Consider the following 15,051-nt stretch of genomic DNA (forward strand, 5'->3'; position numbering starts at 1 on the left):
CGAAAAAAACAATAAATTTTATGTAGAGTTGTCAAAGGGGGCGACTCCTTTTTGGAAGATTTCAGTAAGTTTGGGAAATGTTTAGTAAAGGGGCTATAAAAGAGTGAAAATTACTAAGGCAACAACAACTAATTTATGCTAATTAATATTGAATTTGTAATGAAAAGTAAAAAGTAAAGTTTTAGTTACAATATACGGGAGATATAAAACTTAATCCAGATCAGGGTTTCCCAAAGTAGGTTGTATGCTCCCCTAAGGGACCAAAATGAGGTCCGTAGGTTGTAAGGGAGCTGTAAGAGACCATAAGGCAACAAAAAAACTTACACTAGATATTCTGAAGTTGACGGTGAAGAGCAAAGTTAAAAGGTTATCAGCGTATTTAAGGGTGGTTTTAAAACTTATATTGAACCTGGGTGCTCCAAAATTGGCCATGAAAGAAATTTTAATACAATTAAAAACTTAAATTAAAAATTTTAATACAGTACATAGTATCAGATTGGCTTATGGTAAACAAACTTAAGCTAAACCTTGATTAGACAGAAGTATGCTTCTGCATCAATCATAAAATAGCTTTTGGAAAAGTATGTACCTTAATGTAAAAACAGGTTACACAGTTATAAAAAGAACAAATTGTTATAAATTTTTGGAAAAAAATATATACATAAATTTAAATTGGTCAGAGCTCATAGAAACTATAAAAACAAAGTTACAAAAGACATTTGGTGTATTTAGTAAACAAGAAATTTCTTAAATGAAAAAGCATTAGACTTATTTTTTGATTTATTGTTAATGAGCAATGTAAGATATGGTTTGTTGTGCTGGGGAAGAGCAAATTAAAAATGTATAAATGATATCAATGTTCTTATAAACAGACCACTTAGATCACGGTTTCCCAAAGTAGGCCAAGTGGCCCCCTTGGGAGCCATGACAGATAATCAAGGGGCCAAGAACAGCAAAGGGAAAAAGAGGGGGCGTTATGAGCAGTAAAGGAGCCACCAGGGGGGCCATGAGGTCATAATTTGAAACGAAATTAAATAACAAATCATAAAATAAACTACTTACATGAAATCAAGGAAGTACTAGCTATAAATATTTACTGGTTACTAATCATTCAAAAAATATCTAATAATTACGTCACCATATTAAGCTATTACATATGTATACATTAGGACAAGCTAGCTAACTTATACTAAAAAGTTAGATAACTTTTTCTTTATGTTTAGAAAAAGTAGTAGAGCGCTTTAATTTAAAAAGGTAATATGTAATCAGTTGTGAATAAAAAAGTAAAACAACAAACATTAATTATTGAATTAATAGATTAAACAATAGTTAAGGTTTTAAAAGCTACAAAACTTGGTATAATATATGTTTTTATTGAATATAGTATTAGTTAAATCTAAATTATAATAAAATTAAATTTAGATACACTTAGAAAGCAAAAAGAATTTAATTTAAAAAAAAGCAGAAAAAATCAAACTTGTTATTTAGCTTTCAATGCCCTGACTAATAATTAATTTACAGCGCCATACATAGAACCACCGTGACTTAAACTACATATTTATAATATAATAAGTAAGATAATAAGTTATTGTTTTTGAAAAGAGCAGTCGGGAATCTAAATTAAAGATTTTATACAGATGTTTAAAGTATTTAATAGTTAAAATATTTAATAAATTACGGGTTTGTGTTTAATATGAAAGTAAAAATGTAAAACATAAAACAACAAGGTGGATTTAACAGTCGGATTTAACATCACGTTTTTTATCTATTATTAACCATTAACCTATAAAAATCTAGAGCAATTATTATTTTTTTTTAATGGACACATGTATACACTTATTTTAGCTTCTATTTTTCCTTACAGCACTTATTTTTTATAGAGCTCCGTTGAAGTGTGTTAATCCGTTAACACACAGAAACATGTGTTTTTGTATTAAAAAAGGAAACTGCATAATTTGTTGTTATTATTAAACAATATTATATATTTTTTATTACTCTATAAAGAAGTGAATTTAAACTTTATAAACAATAGTATGAAAAAAGTACTATAACATTTACACACTTTGCACTTAATTAGAAAAAGGAACAATAACAACAAAATATTTTCTTCTATCCTTTTTTTTTGAGTAATATTTTAAGCACAAAAATGTAACTATAAAGAAGCAAATAATATTTGCAAACAACAAAATAAAAAGTTTCCTCGTGAAACTTCATTAATTTATTATAAATTAAATTGAGACAGTAATTCTTTAAAACTATCTGTTGCCTATTAAAATTTTCAAACATAAGCCGTACTTAAACTTTAAACAGAAAATATTCTAATTGTTTGAACTATAATTCATATTCCGTGTTTTTCTAAGTTCTAAACTTATGTAAATAAACTAGTAAATTAGTGCTGGTAGACGAAAAACATTTGTTTTATTCTTAGTAGATTCGTAGAGGTTAGGGATCGATACTTTAGTTTTTTCTACTTGGCGGCCCAGAATTGTCTTTTTTTATATCTATCAGAAAAATGTGTTTCTTACTTTTTTTGCTTTCTAAAAAACTGCTTATAATAAGAATATATATATGTATGTAAAAGTATGACGATATACACAATTAAATATTCAAAAAATATTAAAAAACTAAAATTTGTTTAGTTAAACTAAAATAGAATTGACAAATCAATATATTTTTTGGTAAGGATAACTATTAAAATAAAATTTATGTAACTCACTTTAAGACTATTATGGTTTTTCTTAAAGTAATAAAAGTCTTTCCCAGGTATTGTAAAACTTTATAAATTGGAATAAAATTCTTGTGAACATCATTTTGCAAAGTTCATACAGCATTTAATTTTTTTGAGAGTTTCATTTTATTTTTCAAGCTCACTTTGTTGTAGATATATTAGAATTTGATTTAGTGGATAAAAATAGTTGATAAAAATTATACATGAAAAATCAAAACACAAGTGTTTTATTGATTTTAAAAAACTAAAGTTTAATTTTTGTTCTGTTAGCCAAAGTATTAGTACTAAGAATAATCGTTTAATTTTATATGAATTTTCTAAATTAATTTATAGTAAAGACTTTTATTTTGATCTCACATTTTTAAAGGAGTCAGAATAAATTTTTAGAATTTTTTTTGTGTTTTTTTCAATAATTTTTATTTGTTTTTAGTAGCTTTTTGTAAAACCAAGCCTGCTAAAAATTTGTTAAAATATAAAAACTAATTAAATTTAATCGCATACTAAATAAAATATATAACTGTTGTGAAAAGAAGCTATTACTCCATATTTTTTATTGATTAAATGAAAACACTTGACTAGTTGGTTTTTGTCTCAGTAGTACAAAATTTTTTTTATTAACTTTAAATGTTTTGTAAAATACAAGTTATGCTTTATAAATTATAATTTTTTTTAACTATGTTTCAATTTTTTTTATATAATATAAACTTTGTAAAAATACCTGTTTTAATATAATCATTTAAAATCAGGTGTTAAATTTTTACATTTTTCTTTTACAACAAACTAAACGTATTGTTTAAAGTAATTTTAGGATTAGTAGCTCAATGAAACATGTTATTATTGAAAAAAAAACTTAACTTAACTTTAGTTTCTTACCAAAGTTTTTAGATTGTTAACTATTTAGAAGTAGTTATTTATTCTTTAAATTAAGGTTTATAGAACATTATTATGACAGTAATTTGTAAAAATGTAGAACTTATCTAACATTTTTTTTAATAAAATAAATTTAAAGTCATGGATATTACACAATAGACAATTTTATTTAAACTGAACTATTTATAGCTTTTTAAATTTGTTTTAACTTCCAGAAAAGTTTCTTAGTAAATTTTTTTGAAACTATAGCTACGTTTTATAAGCTTGTCTAAATATAATACAATTATTCACCTAAGTTCTCCTATTGCTTATAGCTTTTAAAATTTTTTCATATAAAAGTATAACTTCTTGTTGTTTTATGGAAGTTAAAATAACTGTCAGCTTTATAATAAAAAAAATCCAAAAATGTTGTTTTGGTTATGCTACAATTAAGTCATTTTAAAGTAAGCTAAACCTACTATTAAAATTTTTATCTATTATTATTGAATCAATGAAATATAGACAGTAATCATTCTAAAATATGGAAAAATTTAAGTCATTATTCTTGACTTAATTATTTTAAAGCACAATAGTTTATTTTATCTATGGTTTTTAAATGTAAATTTACTGAATTTAATAGCTAAATGATAGAGCTAAAATAAAATATGTTATTTTGATAAGTTTTAGTTTGTTAGGTTTGCGATAGAGCCCATAGAGAAAGTGGGAAATTTTAGTTTATTTATTCCTCAGAACATATCTCAAAAAATACATACTTTTTAATTATTTTTTTTTCCTTCAGTGAATTAACTTTATTCTTTATTATCTTTGTTTTTTATGTAAACTTAATCTCTTTTGAGATATAAACTATTTTTGTTTTTTTTCAGTTTGAGTCTTATTAAAATTCTAAGTGTTTCTCCAATATTTGCTGAGTTAGCATAAAACCATTTTGAAATTTAATTTTTTATACAATTTCTAATATGTTTGGGTAAAGTTAAAATGTGGGTTAGGGTTAAGGATATAAATAAAAAAAAAATAAAAAAAACTGGATATGTTGGGTTAGGGCTAAGGGTATAAGTAAAAGAATTTGAAAAAAATTAAAAAAAATATTGCTGACTCAGCTAATATTAGGTAAAACACTTTTAGTTTAAAATTTGACCCTTTCAGTTTTGGTTTTTTATTTTGGTCTTCCTGCTTAGTCAAAAAAAAGTTCTAAGAAAATTTAAGTTCTCTAAAATATATAAAATATTTTTGTTAAACATTTTGAAGTAAAATAAAACGCTTACTTTATTTTTTTTTTAATATTTTGTGAGAACTAAACAAAAACCCTTATGAGCTTGTTTTTATCCGTGTAATTAGATTTTCTTAAAACTTTTTTTTTGGCTAAGCAGGAAGCCCATTATTAAAAATCAAAACTGAAAATAACAAAAATAGTCTATATAACAAAAAATATTAAGTTTGTTTAAGAAACGGCACTAAGGAATAAAGTTATTTCACTAAAGAATATTTTTTAAATTAGTTATAAAGCATATGTGTTTTTCGACATGTGTTCCAAGGAATAAAAAAAAGCCAAAATGTCCCACTTTTTCTATGGGCTCTAGAACCAACCCAATAAACCCAAACTAAAAATAAAAACTTATTTTTTTTAGCTCTATTCATTAAACTCTGTAAAAAGTATACTTAAAATCAAAGAACAAAGAAATTATTGTGTTTTAAAATTTATGAGTCAAAAAAAAACTTAAACTTCCCCTTATTTTAAAACGTTGGTTGTCAATTACTAAAGGGAACTTATATTAATTAAAAGAAAATATAAAGTTTTTGTTAGAAATATTATAGGTTTCTTAAATATAAATAATAATAACTCTAAACAAATCTTCAAAGTGTAACTGTGTAAAATAACTAAAGTGGGGGAAGAGACTTTTGTGTTAAAATTCTTTATATAAAAAACACTTTTTTACTTATTTTGTATAAAAAAAAAATAGTAATTAAAAAGCAGCTAAAGCAAAAATTGAAATAAGTTAATAAGAATAATGTTTTATTAAATATTGTTTTAAAGTTATTTCTGAGCAAATTTTTTTTTAATATCTGAACACTACTTTTACATGTTAATACTTATAAAAACTTTGCTTAAAAACTACTTTAAAAGTTGTTCTCGGTTTTAAAATAGTTTATATTTTTTTTTATAGTTATTTATTAACTTATATATATATATAAATGAATAAAAATTCAGCTGACGAGTCTGTTAACCTTTTTTAAACATCTCTGTAAAACTTTATTGTATAAATAATAATAAATATGCTTAATACCATTAAGTTTTTAAAACTTTTAGATTCAAATACTTGTTGTTAAAATATGTTATTGTTATTACATTTTTCACTGCACAAAATTTTGTGTGCTTATTAGATTTTTCAAACAAATTTTGACTAATTACTGTGGTTCTAAAGTTTGATACAACTGTAAGTCTTGTACTAAATAATTATAAAAAAATCAAGGTTAATAACAAAAAGTCTAGATATATACTAAACGAAATACTTTCTTATATTTTAACAAAACTTATTATACACGATATTTTTATATTTAACCCTACAACCTTCGTCCTAAGTACGCACACTAACTCAACAACTGTGTATGTACCTGAGAGGTACCAGTCTAATCATTTTACAATTTATGCACTTAAAACGACATAATTTCCTAGGTTAAAAAAGTCATCTATTCTATATTTTGCAATCAGATACTTACAAGAAATATTAATATGTCAGTAGAGCGTCAGCACGACAAAAATTTTGCTAAGAAGGCGAAAATGAACGGGTTTGAAGAGCAAGAGAATTGTCATTTGGAGCGTTGCAAGATGAATGGTGAAAACCAATTTCTCAACTTGAACTGTTTTAAAAAAGCACGAGGTTTGTTGTGCAAGATGGTGTGAACAACGAGTAATAGATGGAGTTTAAACAGATGTCGCAACTCGAGTGTTACTTTGACTTGCATAGGTTTAAAAAAATTCTATTTACCAAGCTTTAAAATCCATTATTTTTAATTTCTTTAATGCTAACTTGGAACTTTTTTTACTGTAAAGAACGTTCTTTTGCTTTGCTTTTTACAATAATTTCCATCGAATTGGCGTTTGAATTTAAAGTGGGCCCTTTAAAAATTTAACGTGTTGTTTATAATTTTTTTAATTATTTCAGCTTTTCTCCAATAATAAATTAAGATTTTTTTAAATAACTTAATAAATTAATTTTTTTATGATGGAAGTATTCTTTTAAAGATATCTCCAAATAAAAATTTTCAAAATGTTCAAATGGCTTTACTGCAAATATATAATATTTTTCAAATAATCTTAATTTTTAATAATCGTATTTAACTAAGTTTTATATTAAGGAAATGTCATTTTTTCCAATTTTTTCTTTATTGTATGACCTATGCAAGTTTTACATAAATTTAAATTATTCGAGGTATCTCGTTCAAGTGCTATAAATTTATGCAAAACTTGCATAGGTCATATAATAAAAATAAGTGGAAAAATTAATATTTCTTTAGTATAAAACTATTCAAATAAGAATATCGAGAATAAAAGTTATTTAAAAAAATTATATATTTGCAGTAAAGCCATTTAATATTTTGAAAAATTTTATTTTGGGAAATTAAAAAAAAAGGTTTAGAGGAAAAAAAAAATTTCCATCTTTAAAGACTTAATTTAATAAGTAAGTTAAAAAAAAATCTTATTAATGGAGAATAGCTAAAATAAGAATAAAACCAAAAAAAAACATTAAAATTTTAAAGGGCCCCCACTACTAAAGTCAAACCACAATTCGATGGAAATTATTGTGAAAAGCAAAGCAAAAGAAAGTTCTTCAGAATAAAACGAAAATTTCTAAGTTAGCGTTAAAGAAATCTAAAATAATGAGTTTTAAAGTTTGGTAAAAAAAAAAAGCTATTCGAGCCAAAGTAACCCTTCTTGTCGCAATTCATTTTAAAAAAAAGTAATCACAACTTTATAGATATGAATACTATTTCAGACGACCAGTTTAAACAATGGTTTTAATTTGCGTTGTTTTGCAACAATCATGTTTTTTTTTAAATATTATCCTATATTTGTTGTTGTTTTGCTCTTTGATTTTCAAACCACACTGTTCGCTCATTTAATTTGTTAGTTGTATTATGTGCTAAAATGACAATTTAAATTATTTGAAATAATATTTTAAATGGTTGGGTGTCAGAATAACACAGCGACACTTTAGCACGGGTCATCAATTTAGCATAGTGCGTCACTATTGCACGGCGTTAATAAACACGATGCGTCAATATTGCACGGCGTCATTGTTAAGAACTGTTAAACACGATGCTTCACTTTTTCACAGCGTCACTTTAGCACGGTGGTCACTTTAGCAAAGTTGGTCACTTTAGCACAGTTGGTCACTTTAGCACAGTTGGTCACTTTAGCACAGTTGGTAACTTTTGCACCGGAAGTCACTATAGTACGATGGAAAACTTTAGCACGGTGGGTCAATTTAGCTCTTTTTTTTCAACGCTCTTTTTATGTAGGGGATTTGTAAAACTTATTCTATATTTAACTAAAAAACAAATATTAATATTCTAAATTTGTGAAGTTATTCTTGAATTAAAACTTTTTCTTAATTTTCTTTTAGTTCTTTTAGTTCTTTTAGGAATAATAAAGCACTTTGTAGTTGAAACAGTATTCTTTTTATCACTATTAAATATCAAATCTAAAAGTTTTAAAGTTGTTACTTATTAATCATACACATTTTAAACTGATTAAATAATACGATAAGATAATAAGGGTAATTACTAATCAATACGATAGTATATTAAAATAAGATAAAACAGAGCTGAGATTTTTCAAAACTTCGTAAAAAAACTCAAGAGTACAAAGAAGCAAAATTAGTTTAAAACAAAATAAAGTATTTTTTGAGAGACTTTTGGTGTATTATTATTTATTGATTTTGTAATTAAAGTATTTACTTTTTATATTTCTATACTGTTTTTTATATTTTTATATTTTAATTTTTTTATTCTTTTTTTTATATATATTTTAGGTATTATAACAGTTGAAAAATTCCTGAGTTTTAATTGTTTAAGGCTAGATAGTTAAGTAAAACAAAAGAAAGTCTTCAAGTATTAACCTTAATATAATTAACCAAAAAACTTGAAAATGTTATGCTTCATTTTTTGAAACAGCAATATTTTTTACAAGTATTGAATTTAATTTCGCTCAAAAGCATTTTTTTAGTGCTTTGTGTTTTTAAACGTGAAAATAAAATGCTTAAACTTAAAAAATAAATTCATAAAAAAGGTGTTGAGTAAGTTTTAGTATTAAGATTTTATTAAAAAACAGCAAACATGTACGAAAACTAATTGTTCGTTTTACGTTAATTTTTAATTGTATGATCTTGAATAACATCTTTTATTTTAGCTTTATTATTTCTGCAACAACTTCATTAAAAGTTTCGCTAATTGTTAACTCATGATTACTGTTGTTTATAATACAGTTTGGGGTTTTACTTTTACGTTGGTTTTTCCACAATGATGTTAATTTTGTTTTTATGTCTTAGTTTTTTATCCTATATTTTTTTATTAATACTTTTTTCCTTTATTGAACACGTAAGTAGATGATACTGGATAATACTAAATTTGGTGAAAATAGTTTCTAACATTTCCATTTCATTATTTTTAGCTGTATTAAATTGATTTCTTGCCATTTTCAATTGTTCTAACAGAACCTTTCTATAAAATTTTTCAACATCATACAGTAAGGGTTTAAATTAAAAAAATTCTCGATTTACACTTAAATCTTGACACTTGGTTAAATATTTTATATCTATTGATCTTATCATTGTTCTAATAATTTACTTTTCAAGTTTTCTTAACATTGACACTGAAATACCAGTTTTTTGTGCAATTTTCGTATAAACTGAATGTAAATTAGATATTTACATGATTTAATGTACCTATTTATTGCTAATAACCATACCTTTTCCATGTAACAATTTTATTATTGAGTAGTGCTCTTAAAATTTAACTAGTATCATTTTCAAAAAAAAAAAAAACTTACAAAACTTATTAACTAAAGAAAATACGAGTAAACTTAAGATACGATCAATATAAAACTAATTAAATTAATTGTAAAAACTAAAATATACAATAAGAACAAAAATGGACTATTTAAAAGCGTTAAATGTAGTTCTAGATCCTTTGTTAGGACCTAGTTGATAGTAGTTGATAATTAAGTTTTTGTTTAACTTTTTTATCATTATTGCCTCTACTACTAATAAAATACTTCGCCTTTTGCAAAATTTAATTACATAAAAACAATTAAAAATATTATCGTAACTTTGAAAAAATGCTCATTGTTTATTTTTAGCGTATCATTAAATACATAAATATACGATAAGGGTATACATCAGGGTTTCCAAAGTGGGCAAAGTGGCCTCCTCGGGGGCCATGACAGGTACTCAGGGGGCCACGAGCATCAAAGGGGTAAGAGGGGGGCCATGAGGTCATAATTTGAAACTTACACTAGATATTCTTGAGTTGCAGATAAAGAGCAAAAAAAAGGTCTTGGGTTTCCTTTTGGTAGCTTAGAAACTTACACTGGAGATTCTCGAGTTGCAGATGAAGAGCAAAAAAAAGGTCTTAGGTGGTTTTTATGGTAGTTTATAAGTAATCTTGTTGAAGGGGGCCATTTGCAAAAAAGTTTGGGAAACCTTGGTATACATAAATATACGATTTATACTTACACAAAATATAAGTATAGCTTAAATGATAAGTCGTGAAATGAAAAAAAAAAAAATTTAAGACTTTTTTTTTATACCATGAACTTGAATTTTTAAATATTAAAACAAATGTATCAAGCTACTATAACTTTACAACAGTAAAACAAGTTTTTTGTTTAAATACTTGATATCAAAGTTTTAAATTATATAATTAGAAATTTAATTACAGATGTAAATTCAACATTGCTTTAAAGTTTGTAACATTTTTATTTTAAAAAACTGAATAATTAATTTCATAAACAATACATTGTTGTAATATCTATACTAGTAAAATGTTCAATAAAATTTAGTGTTTAATTATTCATTTTAGTTATATTTGTCCGTTAAGCTATATATACTTACTTTTACATCGTTTTCTGAAGAATTTAGCACTACATAAAAAAAGTATTAATATAATTACTAAATAAATTTGTAAATAAAGCTTGAATTTTCTACGAATCTAAAGCGTGTATAATTTTAATTTTTAAATTTATTTTAAAAAACGTGTTTTATATAGTACAAAGCTCTAAATATTTTTTGTTATAATTCTTTTATTTATATATTTTCAAATAAAGGTTTAAAAAGGTTTGGTTTGTGCAAAAATGACGCTCAGTGCAAAAAAAAAATTTTTAAATAGACACTTCAAGCAAATACAGAAGAACAAAAAATGGTGCGAAAATGACGCTCGGTGCTAAACTGACGTCGTGCTAAAATGACACTTTGCGATAGAATGACGGTGTGCAGAAAATTTTCATTGTGCAAAAGTGACCTACTGTGCTAAAATAACCCACTTTTCTAAAATGACGCCGTGAAAAACCACCCCCCGTACTAAAGTGACGCCTTGAAAAAGTGACTCACCGAGAAAAAATGACGCATCTTGCAAAAAGTGATGCACCATGCAATACTGACGCCGTGCGATTCTAACCCGCTCCCATTTGAATATGCTTATGCTAAAGCCGTAATTTTTTAATGGCTATGTAACAGCTAGCACTGTTCTTTTCTTCCTTTTCTCTAAAAGTTAAAAATGCTTAAGTTAAGTAAAGCACGAGTTTTTTGGCCAGTCTAGTTTTTAGCTTGTAATAATATCATATCGTGCTTAAAAAGTTGTGTTCGCCTCGTACTTCTTGTACGAAGGCGACTGTTTGTTATATGAACTTTGATTTGAAGTAGTCATTTGTATAGTTTGCTATGCTTTGTTAATGTGTTTATCGCAGTTTATATTCATCATAAATCAGCTTTTATTTATAGAACTCGATTTCTTTATATACAATTAGTTAAGCATTCTAACAATCTAACTATTTAATTAGGCTAAGCATTAAATTATAGTCTAAGTTTAGTTAGTATTTCATTAAGTCGACTTAGCTAAATAACTTAGCTAAGTCATTTCTAAACATTTAAATAACATCACCGATATATTTATAACGCGCTACGAGTCAGATAATAACCAGCTCGCAGATAAGTAACAATATAAGTAATAACTTTTCGTCGATCGATAGTTAAAGCTAAAAAAATTTATTTACATTTTACAGTAAATATATGGCAAAAAAAAACTCTTAAATATATTATATTTCAATTTGAGTGTTATCTAGAAAATATAATAGAAATTTATGTCACTGACTTTTTAATATTTACATTAAATTATAACCAAACATAGGTATAATGCAAAAATCTTAAAATATTTAAACAATTTGTATTTCCAAACTCAGTTAGACTTTTTTAATAAAAAAATTGTTTAACAATAGCAAACTTTCCAGATAGCACAAAGCAATCCAACCAAGAGCTAGTGTCGGCCATAAAGCTAAACAAACTTTTATTGAATGGCATCTGCACGCCTGGCGCGTACGAAGCTGTCAAAAGCAAACTGCAAGTAGAAAACGTGGCGACTCATCATCAGCTTTCCAAACTCTTCGGTCTGCCGGCCGTCTGCGAGACGACCACCTTCTACTTTGAACGCTGCTTTGCCATGGTGGTCGAAACGAAAAACTTTTTGGAGCTGGCCCACCGCTGCGTTTCGAGAATCCTGGCGAGCCCTCGGCTGGCGATCACTTGCGAAGTGGAAGTTTACATTGCTGCAAAAATGTGGCTGCACCACCAAGAGGGCGGCGGGCAACAATTCGCCAAAAACCTTTTGCTGAAAGTTCGCTTCGGCTCGCTGTCGCGTCACACCGTGGAGCTGCTTTTGAACGACTCGCCTCCTTATTCTGAAAACGCGGAATGCGTCGAGCTGCTGAGGGAAGTTCACAAAACCAAACTCGCGAACAAGTGTCAAGTCTTCAGCCCTCAACGCGCAAGGCAATGCCAGGAGAAGCTGTACAACGTTTTTGTTTGCCAGTCACACGTCGACCCAGGATGGAACAAAGCTTTGGGCGGCGTCGGTTACGTCGAGCGAGGCGAGCTTAGAATCGACCGATTTCTGCCTGCGACCATCATGAACGGCCTCAACTCATACAAAGTGGTCCACTACAAGGGCGAGCTTTACGTTTTTGTTGGCATACCGTTTGCGGGCGCGCAGCCGACGACCGAAGTTTGCAAGTACTCGCCCTCGGCTGGTGCGTGGAGCTTAGCGGCCTATATGGTCGACGCGCGCGCGGACTTTTGCGCGCTCGGGTTCATGAACAGCGTCATCGTCACGGGCGGCCAATTGTTCGGAAAATTCAAGCGCTCCTGCCTGCAGTTCAACACCGGCGACTGCCAGTTCACGGAGCTTCGAGGGATGGGACGGGCGCGGTCGCTGGCTGCGTGCTCGCTCTTCAGAGAAAGGGTCGTCGTCACGGGCGGTTGCGCCGACAGCTCCCTCCGCCCTCTGAGGTGCGTCGAATCGTTTGACGTGCTGCCGGGCCGGTGGTCCTCCCTTCCCGATATGTGCGCCGCCAAGTGTGGGCACAGCTCGGTGGTCGCCAACGACAAGATGTACGTCATAGGCACGAACTCCTGCGAAGTTTTCGACGGCGTTCGGTTCGTCTCGCTGCGCGCGGTCCAGATCGACCAACCGAGAGGCGTGTTTTGCAGTGAGGGCAGAGTGTTTGTCTGTTCGTCCGACAAGCTGGTTTGGTACGACGTTGAAAAGAACAAGTGGCGGAGTTCGGAGCATCCGCAAAAAGTCGCCGAAGAGCTGGCGGGGTTTTCTTGCGTCGAGATACCTTTGTTTAACGTAGCGGACAGCTGGGAGCAGGAATGGTAAATTTTGAAAACCACTAATTACAGCTATTTTATTGCTATAGTAACCAGAAAGCTAAAGTAACAAAATATAGCTTTTTTTTCTCATATTTTACATTGAATAAAATTACATAAGCTAATCTTTATGACTTTTGTTGTTATAAAATTACTAAAATGAGAAATGACATATGTTTACACTGACATATGTTTATAATGTACTAAATCCATATTAACACCTTAATTGTAAAACTGAAACAGTTTATAATAATGTTTTTACATACTACCTTATTATTTTTTTCATTAACAAAAAATGAAGTTCTTCTTAAATTATTTTTGGCTTAAAGTTTTAGAAAAATAATAGAAAAACTATTTAATAAAAACATTTTTTTTTGTAACTTAACCTTTTATTCAACATTATTATTTATTAACTACTATTATTTTTTGTATAAATTTTTAATCAAGTTAAATACATAAGTTTTTCAGGTACATTAGACTTGAATATTTTAGTATCTTTATTAATCAATAAAAATTAGAGATAACATTTTTAGAGAAATAATTTAATGTCTTCCTTACAGTATACAAAAATAAGTTTTATTTTGTGCATGCTTTGTCCACAAATGAGAGTTGTAAATTATAGCCTGAAAATTGTTATAAAAAAATAACTATAAAGTATTAATTTGTGGCTTTAAAATAAATCACAGTTTTAAATGATGAAACTAAAAAGATTTTAGCTTAAATTTATTTTGATATCTTCAGAATGAAAAAACCTATCCTAAGATTAAAAATTAATTATTATAACTATTTTTAAAGTTTATTTACATTTGAGATTAAAAACCCTACTGTAAGGGATTTTTTATAGTGATATATTTAATTTGCGACGCTTCTTACCATGTCTGGCTGGGAGATAGCCGATGGACACTGAAGCAAACTAGCGTTTGGCGTTTCAAAGCATTTTGGCATTTCTGCTATACAGTAAATGAATTCACTCTTTGTTATGCTGAATATACTTTAAATGTGTACACTAATTTTTCTATTTTATACTATACCACAGACTAAATTCTTCAAAGTTTACTTTATTTACAAGTAGAACTTACTTGAACTGATAAAAAATAGCTTTCGTGTTTTTTTTGTGCGTAGCTAGTCTACTGTTAATAAGTAAACATTTTTCAATAACATTAAACAATTAAATTGTACAAGTTAGTTTAAGTAGTTTACTTATGAAGTTCAAAAACTTTTATAGTTTTTTTATGAACACGACTCGTGTGTACATAAACGTATATCCTTTTTTGTAGACTTTCAAAAATTACATCGAAAGCTATTTAAAAAGACTTTTTTGTTTTAAAATCTGCCCTATTGTAACAGCCTAAGTTCCTGGCTTAAGTTAACTTTAGCCTTTTTTTTTATTGAAGTGTTCTATTAAAGAAACATTGGTTTTTGTCGCAATTTTGTAGACCAGGGTTTCCAAGCTCGATTTCGTAATCGCCCACTTGACAGAAATTTAAAAGTCAACACGCTCACCTTTTTCAAAAATTGCCACGTAAATAATTAACT

At 27.9% G+C, this 15,051-nt stretch overlaps 1 protein-coding gene across 1 annotated transcript; it reads left to right on the forward strand.

Moving 5' to 3' along the window:
• The first annotated feature begins 6,326 nt into the window (after nucleotides 1-6,326).
• Nucleotides 6,327-13,525, forward strand: LOC145843057 (kelch-like protein 35). The gene is made up of 2 exons (XM_082950524.1): nucleotides 6,327-6,474; nucleotides 12,099-13,525. Exons 1-2 carry the CDS (start codon nucleotides 6,327-6,329, stop codon nucleotides 13,523-13,525), a joined length of 1,575 nt encoding a protein of 524 aa, XP_082806650.1.
• The last annotated feature ends 1,526 nt before the right edge of the window (nucleotides 13,526-15,051 follow it).

The sequence above is a fragment of the Thalia democratica genome, chromosome 8, assembly GCF_965202585.1.
Source record: "Thalia democratica chromosome 8, ktThaDemo2.hap1.1, whole genome shotgun sequence".
Lineage (NCBI taxonomy): Eukaryota > Metazoa > Chordata > Thaliacea > Salpida > Salpidae > Thalia > Thalia democratica.

Excerpts from the sequence above, each read along its gene's own strand:
- LOC145843057 (XM_082950524.1), top strand. The coding sequence starts at position 6,327 with ATGTCAGTAGAGCGTCAGCACGACAAAAATTTTGCTAAGAAGGCGAAA. Across the intron at positions 6,475-12,098 it reads CTGTTTTAAAAAAGCACGAG|ATAGCACAAAGCAATCCAAC; the intron begins GTTTGTTGTGCA and ends CAAACTTTCCAG.